General features: G+C 33.7%; 1 protein-coding gene across 1 annotated transcript; it reads right to left on the bottom strand.

The window, feature by feature from the left end:
- Positions 1-17,131: 17,131 nt before the first annotated feature.
- LOC123226411 (cyclin-U4-1-like) lies at positions 17,132-19,271 on the bottom strand. The gene is made up of 2 exons (XM_044650929.1): positions 18,817-19,271; positions 17,132-17,794 (listed from the first exon to the last, which is right to left on the bottom strand). Exons 1-2 carry the CDS (start codon positions 19,167-19,169, stop codon positions 17,524-17,526), a joined length of 624 nt encoding a protein of 207 aa, XP_044506864.1. The 5' UTR covers positions 19,170-19,271; the 3' UTR covers positions 17,132-17,523.
- Between the last annotated feature and the right edge of the window lie 1,591 nt (positions 19,272-20,862).

Below are 20,862 nucleotides of genomic sequence, written 5' to 3'. Positions count from 1 at the left end.
ATTTGGGCTTCTCAAAATGATGCTTAGATGTTTGGGTCATTAATGGACTCTAAAAGTTACAATTTTGGATCAATTGGAGCAAGCTATTCATTTAGACCTTGGGTGGATGTAATAAGCTATATCCAAAAGTGGTTTTGGGCCAAAATTGAAGGTGCAATGCTTCCTTTGGCTTGGGATTTGCTAGAACTTCATTCTTCTTGGCTTCAAAGGTTGCATGAAGACCTAAGGATGGCTTGGAACCCAAAAATGACAATAGAGCCATGTATGCATCATCCTCCCTAGGTTGAAAAGGATTTGCCCTCAAATCCTTAAGATGGTTACCCCCCCACTTGCTGACCATTCATAAACAAGCTTTCTTTCTTGACTTCTTTTCCCGTAGTAGCTTTATGAACTTGTTGTGGACTAAGAGGTGTTAAAGTGATAGTCTTGCAATTGAATTTAAAGGAGTAAGTGTTCTTCTTGCCATCATGCTTCACTTCCCTATCAAATTGCCAAGGTCTTCCCAATAACAAGTGACAAGCATCCATAGGAATCACATCACACAAAATCTTATTATTATAATGATTGCCAATGGAGAAGGAAATAAGCATTTGCCTTGCAACTTGTAGGCTAGTTCCATTACTCAACCATTGTAGTTTGTATGGTTGAGAGTGTGACATGGTGGATAACCCAAGTTTGTCTACTAAGGTGGATGAGACCACAGTTGCATAACTCCCACTATCAATAATTAAATAACACACTTTACCTCCAATGGTGCACCTTGATTGAAAAATGTGGAGTCTTTGCTCTTCATGAGGAAGAGGCTTGGCATGCAAAGCTCTCTTAATAACTAGCAACTCTCTTTCATCAGCTCTTTGTAGAATTTCTTCTTTTTCTTCCTTGTTGGCTTCATCACTTTCATAGTTGGAAACTTCACTTTCTTCTTCTTCTTCTTGAAGAGACTCCTCAATTGCTTGTATCTACATCAAGGATAAAACTCTCTTATTAGGGCATTTAACTTAGAAGTGTCCATAGCCTTGGCATTTAAAGCAATTTTTGTTGGAGAGGTTGGTCTTCACCATATTAGGCTTGTCCTTAGTTGGTTCCATCATTTTTTCCTTACCTTTCTCCTTGGAAGAAGAACCAATAGCATTTGTGTAGGATGGGAAACCTTTATAGAAGGTAGTTCCCTTGGTAAAATATATGCTTTTGTTAAATAATGTCCCATTAGAGAATGACTAGGAAACCATGGGTTTCATGGCCTTCTTTTGCTTCTCCACTTTAATAGCCAACTTACACACATCTTTAAAAGTGTAATATGGTTGCAACTCTACCATATGAGCAATGCCTTGATTCAATTCTTCAATAAATCTTGCAATGGTTTGCTCCTTTACTTTTAGCAGCTCACTCCTCATTAATAGCTTCTCAAACTCCCTTATGTAATGCTTTACTCCATCACTTCCTTGCTTAAGGGTGTGTAGCTTGAGGTAAAGATCTTGTTTATGGTTGTCCGGGAGGAATCTTCTCTTCATAAGCTTCTTTAGTTTCTCTCAGGATCTCACTCTCTCTTTACCATCCCTTTCCTTTTGCTTCTTAAGATTTTCCCATCCTAAGGATGCATAATCCTTGAATTTCAAGATGGCAAACTTACATTTCTTCTCATCCGAATAGCCTTTATATTCAAAAAATCTCTCGATAACATGTAACTAATCAACAAAATTATTCGGATCCATACTACCCTTAAATTTCAGAATTTCAATCTTTAAGCCCCTATCATCATCATTTTCTCTCCTAGGTGGCCTCTCTTGTTCTTCTTCACTTGAGTCATCATGAATTATCAATTCCTCCCTAGTATGTCTAGGAAGAGGAGGGAAAGGTCTAATATATCTTCTTGGGTGATATAGTTGGGTTGGGTGAGGTGGAAGAGGGGGTATTTGGCTTTGTGTTAAAGTTTGGGGTTATGATAAGGGTGTCTAGCTTTGAGTGAGGGTCAAGTCTCTCATCATTTGCATCATTTGATTCATTTGGTCCCTAATGGCCTTAAGTTCTCCTTTGACCTCTTCTTTTAGTGACATGTGGGCAACTTCCCAAGGATGAGGAGGTGAGGAGGATGAGGATGAAGTTCTTTTATGGGACATTTTTTGTAATGGCTAGTGGGTAAAGGTTAATGGTTATAAGTGTTTAATGGTTGGGGGACGTATTGGTAAGTGTTTAGGTTAAGAAAGACTTGTGTTTTAGGCAAATTAAGGTTCTGTGAACAGTAACTTTATAGTGAAAAGTAATTTTCGACGATGAACAGTAGCTCTAGGAGGCAGAAATAAGTCAACAAATCACACAAACACCCTAGGCTCTGATATCAATTGGTGCATTTCCATCAAAACAATGCAACAATACACAAACTTAATTTTGGAAGTTACTATTTATTTGCACAACAACAATTTGTCTTCAATTTTTATCCAATTAAATGACCTTCAAATCATGCAAATTATATATCATTGAAAAAAGCATTCAAAAAGCTTTCTAATGGTATATAATGTTAACCACAACTCAATCAATAAGGCATTCAAAACTAGCTTCAAAATTTTCTGGCAAAAATTGGAAATTGCAAAATCACACACTGTGAACAGTACTCGAGGCATACAACACATATTCAAATCTTCATACTTTGGATTTCAAAGGTAACAAGAAAATTAACCAAGGCATAAAGGAAAGTTCCACCAACCTTGGGGTCTTCCACGACCAATCTTCCATCAAGAATGATTGGATAAAGGAAATAGGAAAAAAAAGCCAACAAGCTTTCTTCAAATTTTCATTCAAGAGCAAAACCAAAACTTTTACAAATGAAAATCCACCCATTTATATAAGAGGCATGGATGGCAATGATATAATACTTCCCACAAAAGTCAACTAAACTGACATGAATTAAGCTAAGCCATTCATTATAAACCAAACCCATACATAGTAATTAACTAAAGACAAATGTTAGTTGTTTTTTCTTAACTTTAGGAATGATGTTTCCTAACTAAAACAACTAAATTCTAACTTAGTTCCAATGTAACTAAAACCTAATTTTGGGCTCTTTAGGCTTCTCAAAATAATGCTTGGACGTTTGGGCCATTGATGAACTTAAAAAGTTACACTTTTGGATCAATTGGAGCAAGCTATTCATTTAGACCTTGGGTGGATGTAATAAGACTATATCCAAAAGTGGTTTTGGGCCAAAATTGAAGGTGCAATGCTTCCTTTGGCTTGGGATTTGCTAGAACTTCATTCTTCTTGGCTTCAAAGGTTGCATGGAGACCTAAGGATGGCTTGGATCCCAAAAATAACAATGGAGCTACGTATACATCACCTTGAATCTTTTCTCCAAAATTCTCTTTGTAATTCTTCTCTCTCTTATTCTTTCTCTGTATGGGTATCTTCCTGTCTAATTTATCTCTTCTACGAGTAGTCAACATTAGACTAAAACGTTTAAGAGAGAACTAACAGGGTTTGTCATATGGTATTAAAAGGACCAAGTCTAGTCTCTTCATAAATACTTTAAAACATATAAGCTAAAAGTTAGCTTGGATTCTTTGTCCAACCTAACACTGAGGATGGCAACGAAGAGGGATGGGAAGAGGATCTCAATCTACATCTTTGTCCTTATTACAAGAATAAAAATGATTTTCTATCCCCTCAACGTGAAGAAAAATCCTTACCCCATCCCGTCTTCATTCTCGTGGGAAAAATCTCCTCCTTGTATCCACAAAAAATAAAATCTCCTTATTATACTCTATAAACATAATATATATATATATATATTAAATAACAAAATTAAGTAAAACTAAAACTAACCAGTTATTTCAAATGTCATAAATATAATATATTAATCACTTTAATATGTACAATAAAAACTTAAATAAATTTAAAAAACATCATTAATATAAAACTATAAAGATATGTTATTATTTTAAATAAATATATTAATATAAAGGGATGAAGATGGGGGCAAGGTGGGGACGGGGCAATGCTAGGTGGGGACGGATGCATGTATCTCTATCATCGATTGCAGCCCCTTCCCCATGTCTATTAGAAAATCTCCTCTTTGTTAGGATCAGAGAAGGTCAAAGCCTCTAAAGTTAGGCTGAAATTATCATCTCTACCTGACACTAGACTTGACTAAATATGGCTAGCGTTTAAAGTTTGGATAACCTTATACAAACTCGATTTAAGTGAAAACCCAACAAAGAAGAGGGAGTCGTTAATATCTACGAAAACATTAATAGGAAGGCCAAAAGACTTGCTCCCACCCAAGGTATAGTGAAATCCTAAAGTTTGACTCTTCAACTTTCAAAAACCTAAATACCCATCTATGAGACAATTTCTGTTAAAAATCTCAGTTAGAGTTAGGGGTAAAATTGTTATTTAACAAAACAAATTTAAAAAACTAAACTTTTATCACATTTCCCCTCTCAATTTGAAAATCTCCCAATTTTCCCTCAAAATTTCCTTCAAAGTTTAAAAAAGTGGCAATTTTTCCCCTAAAGTTTTTTCTTCTTTTCTTTGGTGACGATCTACTATCTTTAGCCGTTAGCTATCCTCCCTCTTGCTTTATCTCTCCCTTTTTAGTCATGGATTGACAAAAGTTATCTAGAAATCTAGACGATTGATGATTTTTGTTTGGATGTGTAGTCATCCAAGCGAAGTGATCTTTTCATCTAGATGTTATCATCCAAACAAAAATCATCTAGATTTTCAAATGAAAGTCATCTGGACATCATCCTCCAGATGAAAATCTTCTGGATTTTGGGACGATTTTTTTTAATCTGTGACCAGAGAAAAAAGGGAGAGAGGCCAGGAGGGAGGACAACCAATGGCCGGAAGCGGTGGATCATCATCAGAGAAAAGATGAAAAAACTCTGAGGAGAAATTGTCACTTTTCAAACTTTGGATAGGGGAAAATTACAAGATTTTTAAACTTAAGGGAGAAAAATGTGATAAAACTTTTATTTTTTAATTTTTTTCTAATAAATGATTATTTTACCCTTAATCTTAATTAAGATTTTTAACAAAAATTATTTCAAGGATAAATATTTAAGTTTTTGAAAGTTAAAAAATAGGATTTGAAGATTTTACTAAACCTTGGACGAGAACAAGTCTTTTGTCCTAATAGGAAATTAATAAATTTGCCCTATTTCTAAAGGCAAATAAAGGCAGGAAGATTTTTTTTAAAAATCAAATAATGCTCCTACAATTAAGTCAACACCATGAAGGTCAATGAAGTTTATCCAAAATAAAAAGGGTAGGCTTTCTAAAATAGAAAATTTGTCAGAGTAATTTGGTTAGAAATTTTGAGTAAGAGTGGTGATTATAATACAATAATTTTATTAATATTAAACTATTATAAGACTATACAAATTAAGGTTAAATTTGAATCGAATCAAATTCAAATAGAATGAAACTTGTTTTCAACTCATTTTTGGGGGGCTTAGTTTACGCTTGGCTAGCTTGTGAATAACTTGTTCATGTTCAACTTGCTTCATATATTGAAAGTTAATGCTTGGCTCGAGTTCATGTAGACAAGCTGAACTTGGCTTGGGCTCGTCGAACTCATGGCTTGTGCAACATCATTTAAAAATTTGTTTAATATATTTAGGCTTGGGTTTGAGCTCATATATGTCAAGCAAGAGCTTGAATTTGTGATCGATTTTCAAAAATATTTTAGTTTAGATTCGGACTTAGTTCATATATGTCAGGTCAAAATCAGATTCATTTGAGGAAAACAAATATCAAGCTCAAACAAGCGCATTTCAACTCAAATCCTAATATAAACCCATGCTTACCCAAAAATTTACACCATTCACTCACAAAACATAAACTTAACATTCACTACCTTAGCACTAACCAGCCACCACTCGCCGATTGGCTCACAGCCCGCACTTTATATTTTGTGTACACAACTTATTTTTCTATTGAACACTAACATTCACAGCTTGTTATTTTTGCACTCAGTCACTTAATTTTTCTGCTCACTTATATGGCTGGGCATCCACCCTTTTTACAGTGGTTTGTTGTTGGTTAATTGACCAACTTAATGTTTCTTCATTATTTTGGAATGCCGGTTGTTAGAATATGCCCTAAAAACCAATCGCGTCGTTGGTTTCAAGGGTTGTATATCTTGCATATACGTTATTAATAATACTTCACATGTTTTCTGCATCACTTTTACATCTATGTTGTAGTTGTATATTACATTCATATTAGATATATGTATATGACATGTGAAAGATCCCGATGAGTTTTAATAAATGTCATCAAATCGTTCCCCGCATAGATAATCTGTTTGGGCAATAGTATTGCATATTGGGTGTGTGCTATATCACCACAGTATATCAGTGAATGATATTAGACATGGTGGATATACACATAAGTAAACAATAGAACCGTTTGATGGTTAGAAAATTGATCAAAAGTTATTATATTATATTGTTTATCGAACGTGACCGTTGAACGATGATCACATAGGCATTAATATGTAGTCAATGACACTTTATAAATCATACTAGTGTATAGATCCTTTGACTTGAGATATCACAGTTGCGCTTCGTTCCGAAACGTATGGTTCATATGGTGTATACCACGAGGCTAATCATGTCTCGTTCAGAAGCCGCTTTGATCATATGTTGCTTGAGCGAGAGGACAAGTGATGATCATACAAGGATTCGTCAACTCGACTACTCTCGAGTTCTCATACGAATATCGAGAAACATGAAAATCTAAGAAACTAGCTAGTATAGGTAAAAGACCACATGAAGAGAGTTTCGATGTGGCACGTTATGATGTATTACTTGATATTCGAAAAGATTAAATATTAGATTTTGACATTCTATGAATCCAAGTTTAATTGGGATGTAACGACAGAGGGATTGAACTACATGGTAAGTGTGAGTAAGAAAGGTTCATTTGACATTATGTGAAGTTTGTACTTCATTGTGATGTAAGAGTTATGGGACATTGCTAGATGACACCACATGATCAGTGGAAATTTTGTTTTGTAGCGAAAAATGAAGTATATCGGTCAACGACAGTTTTAGGTTATACAGTGATATAATGAAACGTATTGTTCGATATAGGGCCTACGACTATGTCACTATGAACTTTGAAGGTCACACCTATATTTCAAAGAAGAAAATGGTGTTATGAAGCTGAAAATATTTATCCATGGTTGGCTAGCACTTTTCGAGGATAAAAAATTATGTTTTTCGAATAAGATTCGAAAAAGGGGTAAAATTGTCATTTTACATCTTTTAAATTGTTTAGAAAGTTAGAATGAATAATTTTGGGCACAAATTATTCAACATGTGTCAAATTCTAATTTCTCTTAATTATCAACCAATGAGAATTGAACACATGTTTTAACTTGATAAATATCAAGTTTTAGTTTAATACAAGAGAGAAAAATGTAGAAAAACATTACATTTTCTCTTCTTCTTCTTCTTTTGCCGGGAAAAAGCATCCATTTTCTTCCATTTTTGTTCCTTGAAGGGTGCAAGTCAAGAGATCACTTATTTTAGTGATTCAAGCTTCCAAACTTCAAGTCAACTTCCAAGGTACAAGGTAGTTTACATGTTTCTATGTTTTATTTCTTGAAACAACAAATAAATTTTATATTACCATTGTTACATATGATGTGAACATGATCTAAAAATTCTAATTTTCTTGCCAAAATCCTTCAAATGGTATCAGAGCATGAGTTTGATCCTTGAATGACAAGAACATGCCATAATTTTGGGTGTTTGGAAGTGTTAGTGATCAAAACCTAAGATATAAGTTTTGTTATGTGTGATTGGTTCAAACCAAGTGTACATATGTTATTAAGAATGCCTTAATAGCATTTGAGAAGCTTTAAATTGTTGAAATTATGTTGGATAACTTTTGACATAATTAAAAAAAAAAACCCTAATTTTAGAATTTTTGGTGTTTTTGAAATTAATGGTTTAATCATGATTTATACATGATTGTCATGATATACACATGAATTTGAATCTTGACTTTACATGGGAATGTGTTTTTAAGAAACTTAGTTTGTGTGACTTGGTGAAGGGCATGAACAAGTTGACATGATTTCCATGTGTTTGGTTTATGGAAATAACATTCAATATTGATTGAATTGTTATTAATTCATTAAACTAGTGTTTGACTTGGTTTGATTGAGAATTGAATTCTTGATAGCTTAGATTGGATAAATTACTTTATGAGTAACCATATTCATGCTTGAATAATTATTGCATAGTGATGAATGATTCATATATGTTATGATTTGGTGAAATGCATGACACTTGTGAATTTGGCTCATATTAGGCATGTGTTATGTATTTATTTTACAACTTGTCATTCTAAAATCTATTCATGTTTAAGTATGAATTGAAACATGTTTAGTGAGATTTTGGTGAACTTGGTATGTGTTTTGGAAACATCAAGAGTTAGGGTTTCGTGGTTGGTTTCAAGAAAAATGCAATATAAAATTTTGGTTTAATTACTTTGTATACTTGTTATGGTTTGATCTTGTAGAGACTAAACATTGGATGTGTTTCTGTTTTAGCAAATTGAGTAAAGAGCATGAAGTATGATAAATTATTTGTTAAGTTTACCAAATTACAAATTTAATTTTTATGTTTGAATGTTTGACTATGGTGTTACAAATATTAATATGATGTCTAAAATGTCATGTTATTGTAGATATATGTGATAGTATAATGTGTGACATATGTATGTTATATATGAGACATTGTGACATGGTAAACCTCATGCATCTAAATGTTTAATATTATGTATGCTAGATTGAAATGGACTTAATATATTGGATATGTTTATTGTCTTAGATACATAAATAAAAACTCAAGTTTGCTAGTCTAAGATTAAGTTATAAGATATTGGATGTCTTATATGCAAGATCAACCTAATGTACATTTTAGATATGTGATATGCTAAGTTGTATTAAAATATGACTTCTTTTGATTATTGAATAATATAGTTGATATGTGTTCAATATCATGCCTAAGTTTTATGTTTTATGTTATCATATAATTTATTTATGACATATAATACATAGTTTTGTGTTTTAGAGAACTAAAACTTTTAGGCATGAAATATTCTTAAAATACCATTTAAGACATTAGAAAAGTTTTCAATGGCATAAATTGTAAGAATACGGTTTAGTAACATGTCTTGGGTGACAAATACGTATCCAAAGATACATACTAGACTACTCAAGATATAAACTGAACCTAATTAATAATAATAAAATCTTCCCCAAATTTTCAATATCAAATTCGAGCCTTCCATAGTAGGTCGATTAGGGTTACGTTATAAGGCTAGCAATCCTAGATTCCTATTATGTGACAAATATTATGTCATATGACGTAAAATTAGTCGATTGGTGTCTAGAGTACTATTTCTGTCATTCCCTAGATTCTATTATATGCGAGAGTGATGAGGTATTATATCTGGAAAACATGATGGGTTGAATTTGACTAGTTTAGAGTGTTTAGATCTATTATGTGTGGTGCTCAAAGCTAGAGGCTCATATAAATCATAGCTTGCATTTAGAAATGTAAAAGGAAATCGATTTGTACTTATTGAGCTCGACGGACTTAGATCTATTATGTGCAGTTTGTTAAGTTTGATAAGAACTTGATTCCTTACTAGAAAGTGATCCAATAAACTGTCTGAATCTTTAGCAAGGGAAGTATAAGATTTGAATAAAATAATGGGAGCTAATAAGATTAGGTTTATTGGTAATTTCTAATGAATTTGTTATTTCATGCAACATTCTCTCTTGACTTAGATCTATTATGTGCGGTTTGTCAAGTTTGATAAGAACTTGATTCCCCACTAGAAAGTGATCCAATGAACTGTCTAAATCTTTAGCAGGGGAAGTATAAGATTTGAATAAAATAGTGGGAGCTAATAAGATTAGGTTTATTGGTAATTTCTAATGAATTTTTTATTTCATGCGACATTCTCTCTTGTGATCTAGAATCTCAAAATATCAACGGCAAACAATATACTCCTGAAATTGATGGACTCGTATGTGCTTATTAGTCCTAATTTTAAGGATCGGTTGAGAAATCTGACCATTGTTCTCAATCTTGAAAAGTCAGCTTATGTCTTGGAGGCACCTTTACCAATAGCAGTAGACCTTGATGCCTCATAGGAAGAGCAAAGGGCTTATACTGAATTGGTGGATGCTGACTTATGAGTTCGCAGTTATATGTTGGCATCAATGAACTCTGAACTTCAAACTCGGTTTGAGAACGTGAAGAGTGCGTATGAAATTATCACTACTTTAAGACAATTATATAGTGAAAATGCTCGAGTGAAGGAATATAATTTGATGACTTCACTATTCAGCATACGGTTTAAGGAAGACATTTCCCCAGATGATCATGTTATTAAAATGATAAACAAAACTGGGGAGTTATAAATTATGGGCACAGATTTGTCGCATAATGTTCGGGTGAATTTGATTCTCCATTCACTCCCTCCAACTTTTAAGCCGTTTATTACAAATTATAATCTCAATAGGATTGAGCGCATTCTTCCTGAGCTTCTTAATGATATTCAAGAATTTTACAATAATGAGAAGAAAGGGAAAACACCAACTGAGTTGCTAGCTACCTTTGCCATGAGAGGCAAAAAGAGGTAAGCTCAAAAGCCTTAGAGGAAAGGTTCACAAATAGGATCTGGTGGACCAAAAGTACAAAGAAAGAGTTTTAAGAAAACCACTACCAGGTCTTCTAGGATGAAGGGTTCTGGTATCAGCGCATCACATTCTCAGCCTCCACGACCATTTTTTCCACAAAAAGAAAAGAAGTAGGAAAAGAGCAATTGCTTTTATTGCAACCAAAAGGGGCATTAGAAGAGGAACTGCCCTCTATACCTTGATGATTTGAGAAAAAGCAAAACATGTACATATCTGTGTTATGTAATTGAATTTGAATTAAATGTTAATTCAAACATTGATTCCTGGATATTAGATTCTGCTGCAACTTTACATATTTGTGCTTGTTTACAATATCTGCAGAATAGTTTTGCCTTGAGACGTGATGAGATCACACTGAGATTGATCGATGGGACACAAGTTTCCACAGAGGCTGTAGGTGTATGTAGTGTACAGTTACATACTAGGCATGTAATAACTTTGTATAAAACTTTGTATTTTGTTAATGCCACCAGGAATATCATCTTTATTCCAGTTTTGTGTAAAAATGGTTATCAGTTTACATTTACTAGAAATGAATGCCTAATTTATTTTGGGAATAGATTAGTAGGAAATGTTATCAATACAAATGGTTTGTATGTGGTAGAACTTGATTTACATAGCACCATGTATTCCAAATCATCTAAAAGAACTAGAGAACATATAAATCCAATAGTTTTATGGCATCACAGATTTGATCATATTGGAAAGGATCAGATTCAACAATTAAGAGAAAATGGACTTTTAGGTTTATTAGGTTCAGAACCCTATCCTACTTATGAATCTTGTCTTCGAGGAAAAATGATCAAGCTTCCGTTTAAGAATAAAGGGGAGCAAGCCAAAAATATATTAGAGTTAACACACACTGATGTGTGTGGCCCCTTTAATGAAATGGCCCGAAGAGGTTTTTCATGCTTCATTATCTTTATCGATGATTATTCTCGATATGGGTATTTGTATTTAATGAAATACAATTTTGAAGCTTTTGAAAAGTTCAGAGAGTTTCAAAAGGAAGTAGAAAACCAGACTGAAAAGAATATTAAAGCTTTACGTTCAGATCGTGGAGGTGAATACTTGAGTACAGAATTCTACGAGTTCCTAAGAGACAAAGGAATACTATCTCAGTTGACTCCGTCATTCACACCACAACATAATGGTGTGTTTGAACGAAGAAATCGTACTTTGTTAGATATGGTACGATTTATGATGAGTTTTACTGATTTGCTAGTTTATTTCTAGGGATATGCTCTTCAGACAGCACTACATGTCCTAAATAAAGCACCATCAAAGTCCATTCGAAAAACACCATACGAATTATGGTATGGCAGACTTCCAAGTGTAAGTTATCTGAAAATTTGGGGATGTCTAACATTTATCAAAGTGGTTAGAACTGATAAACTAGAGTCCCAAACAGAAAAGGGTCGGTTCATCGGGTATCCAAAAGAAAGTTTAGGATATTATTTCTACTTTCACTCTGATCAAAGAATTATGGTCAGTAGAAATGCACATTTTTTTGAGAAAGAGTTCTAAGAGGAAGGTGGTGCAGGAAGAAAAATTGTGCTCGAAGAAGAGTCTGGAAAGCCAGTAACCGAGCCTATTCAAGTAAATCCTCCAGGTATACAATCACCTATACCAACTACAATAGCTCAAATAAGAAATTTTGCTAGAGTGTCTCGACCTCCCGAGAGATATGGATTTTTTACGGAGTGAGATTTTGAATCTCTTCTAATGGGAGAAACTGAGCATCTAAAAGATCCAAAAACTTACCAAGAGGCAATATTGGATATTGACTCCGACAGATGGCTAGAGGCAATGAATTTAGAAATTGAATCTATGAATACCAATCAAGTATGGACCCTCGTTGATCCACTTGATGGAATAGTTCCGATCGGATGTAAATGGATCTTCAAGAAGAAAATTGGCAAGGATGGAAAAATTGAAACTTATAAAGCTCGATTGGTAGCTAAAGGTTATACTAAAAAACAAGGGTTGGATTATGAGGAGACCTTTTCACCAGTCGTGATGCTTAAATCCAACAAAATCCTGCTAGCTATCGCAGCATACTATGATTATGAGATATGGCAGATGGATATTAAAACTGTTTTTCTTAATGGGTATATTGAGGAAAATATCTATGTAGAACAGTCAATCGGTTTTGTATCCGCTATCGAGAGGCATAAAGTGTGCAAACTACATCGATCTATATATGGATTGAAACAAGCTTCAAGAAGCTGAAATATCCGGTTTGATGAAACAATCTGAGTATTCGGTTTCATTAAAAATTCGGATGAGTTGTGTGTTTATAAATTAGATAGGGATAAAACTGTCGTTTTCCTAGTCTTGTATGTAGATGACATATTATTAATTGGAAATGATATTGGCACGAATGTCTGAGGTGTCATATGTTTCGACAGTAGAGAGTCTCATGTACGTCATGTTATGTATACGACTAGACATTGCTTTTGCAGTTAGTGCAGTAAGCAAATATTAGTCAAATCTTGGAGAAAGACACTGGACAGTAGTAAAAGCCATCCTAAAGTATTTAAGAAGGACCAAAGAGTTGATAATGGGTTATGAGGGTTCAGAGTTATTGCTCAAAGGATACTCAGATTCTGATTTTCAGTCAGATGTAGATGATAAAAAGTCTACGTCTGCATTTATTTTTGTTTGTAATGGAGGCGCAGTCAGTTAGAAAAGTGCCAAACAATTGACTACTGCAGACTCTACTACAGAAGCTGAGTATATTATCGCTTCAGAAGCTGAGTATATTGCCGCTTTAGAAGCTGCGAAAGAGGCCGTTTGGATGTGTAAATTCACCATAAAGTTGGACGTGGTTCCTCAGATAAGTCAACTAGTAATTATATTCTGTGACAATACTGGTGCCATTGCACAAGCAAAGGAACCAAGAGCGCATCAAAGGTTAAAACATGTTCAGCAAAAATATCACATCTTTAGAGAATTCGTTGGAGCTAAAGATATTGTCATTCAGAAGATTGCTTCAGTGGACAATCTTACAGACCCACTACCTAAAGCACTAACGCAAAGACTATTGGACCAGCATCTAAAGAAGATGGGCATTAGGTACTATAACGATTGACTTTAGTGCTAGTGGGAGTTCTTGTTAGAATATGCCCTAAAAACCAATCGCTTTGTTGGTTTCAAGGGTTGTATATCTTGCATATACATTATTAATAATACTTCACATGTTTTATGCGTCACTTTTATATCTATGTTGTAGTTGTGTATTACATTCATATTAGCTATATGCATATGACATGTGAAAGGGCCCGATGAGTTTTAATAAATGTCATCAAATCGTTCCCCGCATAGACAATTTGTTTGGGCAATAGTATTGCATAGTGGGTGTGTGCTATATCACCATAGTATATCAGCGGATAATATTAGACATGGTGGATATACACATAGGTAAACAATAGAACTGTTTGACAGTTAGAAAACTGATCAAAGGTTATTATATTATATTGTTTATCGAACGTGACCACTGAATGATGATCACATGGGCATTAATATGTAGTCAATGACACATCGTAAATCATACTAGTATATAGATCCTTTGACTTGAGATATCACAGTTATGTTTTGTTTCGAAACGTATGGTTCATACAGTGTATACCACGAGGCTAATCATGTCTCGTTCAGAAGCCGCTTTGATCATATGTTGCTTGAGCGAGAGGACAAGTGATGATCATACAGGGACCTGTCAGCTCGACTGCTCCTGAGTTTCTATGCGAATATGGAGAAATATGAAAATCTAAGACATTGGCCAGTATAGGTAAAAGACCACATGAAGAGAGTTTCGATGTGGCACGTTATGATGTATTACTTGATATTCAAAAAGATTAAATATTGGATTTTGACATTCCATGAATCCAAGTTTAATCGGGATGTAACAACGGAGGGATTGAACTATATGGTAAGTGTGAGTAAGAAAAGTTATTTGACATTATGTGCAGCTTATACTTCATTGTGATGTATGGGTCATGGGACATTGCTAGATGACACCACATGATCAATGGGAGCTTCGTTTTTTAGCGAAAAATGAAGTATATCGGTTAACGACAGTTTTAGGCTATACAGTGACATAATGAAACATATCGTTCGATATGAGGCCCACGGCTACGTCACTATGAACCTTGAAGGTCGCACCCATATTTCAAAGAAGAAAATGGTGTTATGAAGCTAAAAATATTTATCCATGGTTGGCTAGCACTTTCCGAGGATAAAAAATTATGCTTTTCAAATAAGATTCGGAAAATGGGCAAAATTGTCATTTTACACCTTTTAAATTGTTTAGAAAGATAGAATGAATAATTTTGGGCACAAATTATTCAACATGTGTCAAATTCAAATTTCTCTTAATTATCAACCAATGAGAATTAAACACATGCTTTAACTTGATAAATATCAAATTTTAGTTTAATAAAAGAGAGAAAAATGTAGAAAAACATTACATTTTCTTTTCTTTTTCTTCTTTTGCCGGGAAAAAGCATTCATTTTCTTCCAATTTTCTTCCTTGAAGGGTGCAAGTCAAGAGATCACTTATTTAAGTGATTCAAGCTTCCAAACTTCAAGTCAACTTACAAGATACAAGGTAGTTTACATGTTTTTATGTTTTATTTCTTGAAACAACATGTAAATTTTATATTACCATTGTTACATATAATGTGAACATGATCTAAAAATTCTAATTTTCTTGCCAAAATCCTTCACCGGCAGCAAGTTGGATGCTTGGCTGGCTTGAAATTTCTTCAATGGCAGTTGTAAGTTGGTGGAGCAATCCCAAGACTCTTGTGTAGAGAAGAAAATTCTGGAGAGAGAAAGAGAGAGGCGGTGCTCTCTTTTAACAAAAAATAGGCATTGAATCACTAAACTCATGTATTCCAGTTATAAATAGAAATAGTCAAGCCATTTTCCCCGAGTCCAGTCATATCAAGATGATCTTTCTCCTCTACAAAAGCCAACGTGAATCCAGCAAAAACAGAGTCTCAACATTACTTGCAAAACTTTTTAACTCTAGCTGTCTTTCTTTGTCATCTACTCGTAGTAGAGCCCAATGCAGGCTCTCCACTTTCCACTGATTATGCCTCCCCTACTTTAAATATTTAACATGCCCATTTCGCATGGGAAAATTTTTCAATCAGGAATCAAGAGAGAGGCGGTGCTCTCTTTTAACAAAAAATAGGCATTGAATCACTAAACTCATGTATTCCAGTTATAAATAGAAATAGTCAAGCCATTTTCCCCGAGTCCAGTCATATCAAGATGATCTTTCTCCTCTACAAAAGCCAACGTGAATCCAGCAAAAACAGAGTCTCAACATTACTTGCAAAACTTTTTAACTCTAGCTGTCTTTCTTTGTCATCTACTCGTAGTAGAGCCCAATGCAGGCTCTCCACTTTCCACTGATTATGCCTCCCCTACTTTAAATATTTAACATGCCCATTTCGCATGGGAAAATTTTTCAATCAGGAATCAAGAGAGAGGCGGTGCTCTCTTTTAACAAAAAATAGGCATTGAATCACTAAACTCATGTATTCCAGTTATAAATAGAAATAGTCAAGCCATTTTCCCCGAGTCCAGTCATATCAAGATGATCTTTCTCCTCTACAAAAGCCAACGTGAATCCAGCAAAAACAGAGTCTCAACATTACTTGCAAAACTTTTTAACTCTAGCTGTCTTTCTTTGTCATCTACTCGTAGTAGAGCCCAATGCAGGCTCTCCACTTTCCACTGATTATGCCTCCCCTACTTTAAATATTTAACATGCCCATTTCGCATGGGAAAATTTTTCAATCAGGAATCAAGAGAGAGGCGGTGCTCTCTTTTAACAAAAAATAGGCATTGAATCACTAAACTCATGTATTCCAGTTATAAATAGAAATAGTCAAGCCATTTTCCCCGAGTCCAGTCATATCAAGATGATCTTTCTCCTCTACAAAAGCCAACGTGAATCCAGCAAAAACAGAGTCTCAACATTACTTGCAAAACTTTTTAACTCTAGCTGTCTTTCTTTGTCATCTACTCGTAGTAGAGCCCAATGCAGGCTCTCCACTTTCCACTGATTATGCCTCCCCTACTTTAAATATTTAACATGCCCATTTCGCATGGGAAAATTTTTCAATCAGGAATCAAGAACCAAGAACCAAGAAAAATCTACTGAAAATGCCTCGATTTTTCATCAACTAAACAAGATTAGTTACAAGAGTGTTTTTATACAAGAATATTGATAGCCTGATAACATCTGGCAAAGACTAATCTCAGCCCTACATCTAATCACATCATACAACAGAAATCAAACACTTATCTAAGCTGTGAGAGCACCGCAGATGCTCTGATGTGCAGCTGTGATTTTCCTTTTGTTTTGAATTTTTTAATTGAAACAGTGCCTTTTACACTTAGCCAAAAACGTATCGTTTCTTTAATATCCACAACAGTTGGAGCCAGCATTACACTTTGGAGATCTTAATTAATTTCAGCTTCTCCATATTCGCCTGACTGTAAAGACAAAATGCCCATCTGTACATTACGTGTCCACGGCTTATTTCAAAAAACAATTCAATGCAAAAGTCTAATTGCCAACTAATTGTTCTATTAGGCGGTTTACTTTCAAACAACTGTATTTACAAAATCATCACGCATGAGCAGTTTGTATTGCATTTATAGAGATGGTAAGTCCTTTCAAACCGGGTCCACATTGAGGTAATAATCAAACTATTCCCTTTAACTTTAATATTTCAATACTACACGAAATCACTTGTAGAAATTTCTAAGAAAAGCGACTAAACGGCGAGTTGTTTGTGATGGGCTGATTCATCTTCAGTGAAACAACAATGGCGGTTTAGTTGTCTGTCCATGTTTAGAGGAGGATCTGGTAAATGCAGAGGAAATTGCAAAAACATTTCTTTCTGAAGAAAGGAACAGTAGGTTTGGAATGTGGTGGGTGTCACGTTTAAGTGGAACCCTAAACCAAACAAGAAGTCCACCTCAAGCAAGTTCATTTCTGCTGTGCTTATTCCCCCAACTTTGGCATAAAACGCATTGTTACAATAGCTGCAAAATGGGACAGAAAGATAACATAAATCAAACGACTCAATATAACAAAGTCAAAACCAATGGAATCTTAATGGAAATTACCCAAAAAATGGAGAACCTTTTTTTGTCCCAATGACACTTTCCCACCCATGAACTTTAAAAGTGACACTTTACCACCTTTCGTTAAGTTCTGTTAGTGAAGGATGTAAACACAAAAAGACATTATTGACTTTTATTTATTTCAATGTTTACCAAACTAAATAACACAGAGTCCTCAAAACTTTATTAATTATATTTTCACCACTAGTTTATATTAATTATAGGATTAATAATTATATCTAAAATTAAAATAGTAGTTTATAGTGAATGTCACTAGTGATAATTGGAATTATATTAAAATAATACTATTATTATGACTAAATCATACTATTGTGATGTAATTCTAATTGTCATAGACGATATTTACCATTGGTAATTGTTTTACGAGGCATTGTTAATTTCGAATAGTAAGTTATTTATGAGGCAAAAATGAGAAGTGCGACTGTTGGTACAATGAATGATCATTAAGGATTTAGTGAGTTAACAATGCCATGCTCTTGCTTGCAGGTTTCATGGGAATTACAGTAATTACTTGACAGATAGATTGCGACAAGAGCTTAACATCATGTGTGCTCTTCTTGTCTGCTAAACTTTCAGCTTTTCACATTCCTAGAATTACTTTCTACCCTGTACCTATTTATAATTGTTGCCAACAAACTACACAGTATTCTTAATTATAAGTCCTTAATTAATCACAATTTCAATGCATTAATCTAAACGCAGGGGAATTATAATCTTTTTCCTGAAAAAGAGAAGGGTTCTTTAAGTGCTCAACTAAGAGAAAAGTGAAAATTTCAATCAAGAAACTGAAATTTTTTAGAGAGAGAAAAAAACAGAGATAACTTTGAAGCCCTCATGAAAACTTCATGTAGAAAGAAAGGATCAAAAATTGAATGAAAGAATTAGAATATAAAGCAAAGTAAATATGACAAGAAACTTACATATCATCCATGAACTTGGCGGAGACCAAAACGCTGGTTATAAGCAACCGATGCACAGTGAAAGAATTGATGGGCAAAGAGGGCTGTTTTAGCGCGAAACGATCAAGATAAACATAGGCAATAACGAAGCAAGAAGGGCTACAATTTGCGTACTTAAAGATCCTCTCGAGATAGCTTTCAAGGGAAATGGTAGGGCGAGTGAGGCCATGAAATGCAGAGAGCTTATGGGGTTGAAGACGACAGCTAAAATCATTAGAATCAGCAACACGTTGAAGAAGAAAAGAGAGAATAGAAATGACTCTGGGCATCACAGAATCGGCTTGATGTTCGAAGTAGGCTTGAAGCTCCGCCATTGTCAGTTGGCTTTGGTTGAGTTGGTAGTGTCTTGTAAGACACAGCAAGCTATTGTTATTTGAGTTTGCGTTGGTGTAAATTGTTATCGGTGGTGGCTCATATACTTATAGAGGACTGATACTCTTTAGACAAAATTCTTCCTTAAATTAATTAATATTTATACTCTTGAGTTTGGCAAATTTTAGAATTTTGGAATGTCACCACTTTTTTTTTTTTTTTTTTTTTTTCAAGTCGATTATAATTACACTGAGACCCACATTTACCTTTAATAAACCCGGCTTACCGACAGGTCATTGAACACAGATCTAAAACGAATTGATGTAAACAGGTAATCAAAATACAGGTAAAGGTGGATCTACAGAACCCTTCACATAAAATTTAATTCAAAAACAAAAAGTCAAAGCAAATATAAGAATTGCATTAAATCAACACCAATTCTCATTCAAAATGCAGGCACAAGTCTAACCGTAGTTACTCATGTGTTTTTTTGTTTTGATTTTTATTAATTTTTTAAGTTGTGAGTGGTCTAGCTCTGGGTTTGTAAAAATAAACTATTAAAAAAATATTCTTTTAAAAAAATTAATTACAATTTTTCGTGGTTATACTTGACTCACCCGCAAAAAATGACATTTGAAGGTATGGATCCAAACGAATCCGAATCTGGGAACCTGTTACCCATCCCATTTTTTCATATACATATATACGATTGCTAAATCCAATTAAGACATCCGATTTTGATAATAGTTAGATTAATTGCATCTAATATTCATATTTTAGTATGTACAACCTATGTAGCACAGAAATGAAAACGGAGAAACGTGAAAATATGAAAACAGAAACATAGAAAAGTATTTTTTTAAAAATATAGGAAACGGAAACACGAGAAAACTTTTAAATATGAAAAATATAGAAGTTTTTTTTTATAAATATCAAATTTTTTATAACAAAAACATATAAACTTATATAATATAAAAATAAATAATAAAAAAATAAGAGAATGAATATTATAAAATAAAATAAAAAACCTATTGTAAATTATTTTTGAGCAAACACATGTAGATATTTAAGAAAAAAACAACAATACACACCAATCTATATAATGTGTAAGATAGGAGATAAGTAACATATCAAAGAGTGGAGAGGAGATAAATTCAATATGAGATTTAAAGACATTTCTAGTTTGAAAATACAAAAGATGTGTGTTCAATCGATTTCATTATTTTTTTTAAAGAAACACGTTTCAAAATTTTTTAAAAATTTTAAAATGACTCGAAATGTTTCTTACAAATTTCAAAGAGTTTCGGAAACAAAAACGTTTCTGAAACGTAGAAACTTTGTGCTACTTTGTGCACAGCAATCATCAAAATTGACACCCTTCATCAATATATAATGATAAAATGTAACTATAAGCTAGAATTCGTGAGCTTATAATTTCCTTTGGTGTGCCTTCGACTTTAGTAATATTATTCTATTCTATACTTTTCACTTTCTGTGTATTTGAGCTTCGATTTTCTATGTGACACCTTGTTCCCATCAGGACTACTTTTGGAATTGTCAGTCATTTTTTATTCATAATTTAATTAAATAATGTATTAAAATAATTTTAAAATTTAGGTTAATAAATATTCTATAAGAACAATCAATGTTTAAGAGCAAGTTAAAAAAAAAAAAACCAACCATCTCAAATATTGT

This window comes from Mangifera indica, chromosome 9, assembly GCF_011075055.1.
Source record: "Mangifera indica cultivar Alphonso chromosome 9, CATAS_Mindica_2.1, whole genome shotgun sequence".
Lineage (NCBI taxonomy): Eukaryota > Viridiplantae > Streptophyta > Magnoliopsida > Sapindales > Anacardiaceae > Mangifera > Mangifera indica.
The sequence above is the reverse complement of the archived record's forward strand: the minus strand, read 5'-3'. Positions and strand labels throughout refer to the sequence as shown.